Source organism: Nestor notabilis, unplaced genomic scaffold, assembly GCF_000696875.1.
Source record: "Nestor notabilis isolate BGI_N333 unplaced genomic scaffold, ASM69687v1 scaffold20365, whole genome shotgun sequence".
NCBI lineage: Eukaryota > Metazoa > Chordata > Aves > Psittaciformes > Psittacidae > Nestor > Nestor notabilis.
Window position 1 is genome coordinate 4816 of NW_009930985.1, and position 590 is coordinate 5405.

Here is a 590-nt window from a genome sequence, read left to right on the forward strand (position 1 = left end):
CAACCTGCTCTAGTGAAAGGTGTCCCTGCCCGTGGCAGGGGTTGGAGCTGGAGGAGCTTTAAGGTCCAACCCAAAACAGGCTGATTCTCTGCCTCTCTGGAGGTCCCAGTACCAGGTGCAGTCAGATACTCACGAGCCCGTTCGCGGGGGCAAGCTCTTGTGCACGACCCCTCTGCTCCCCTCCACGAAGGCACTGGGAGGTTTGTGGTACACAGAGGCCAAGGTCCCGATGTAGCAGATGAGCTCGTCCAGCAGCGTTGGCTCGATGAGATCCGTCTCCTCGGAGATGAGGGGTTTCTCTGCCAGCACCACCTCCTTGGCAGCCACCGGGTCGGTGGACAGCAGGCGCCAGTAGATGTAGCCGCGGTCCCGCAGGTCAGGGTTGTCCGAGTCCTTTGGGAAGCACCAGGATTAGTGCCAAAGCCACCGGGCAGGAGAAACTGCAGGTACTACAGAGCAACCCAGAGCACCTTGTTCCTGTCTAAGTCTTGCTGTGGTATTTCAAGGCCAGGTTGGACACAGGGGCTTGGAGCAACCTGCTCTAGTGTGAGGTGTCACTGCCCATGGCAGGGGTTGGAACTGGAGGAGCT

At 59.3% G+C, this 590-nt stretch overlaps 1 protein-coding gene across 1 annotated transcript in view; it reads right to left on the bottom strand.

Annotated features, from left to right (window-relative positions):
• Positions 1 to 590, bottom strand: part of AP1B1 (adaptor-related protein complex 1, beta 1 subunit) — a 16251-nt gene that overhangs the window by 4515 nt on the left and 11146 nt on the right. Inside the window, exon 12 of the mRNA XM_010015676.1 lies at positions 134 to 393. Within this exon, the coding sequence (XP_010013978.1) occupies positions 134 to 393 (260 nt within the window). The remainder of the gene's footprint in view (positions 1 to 133; positions 394 to 590) is intronic.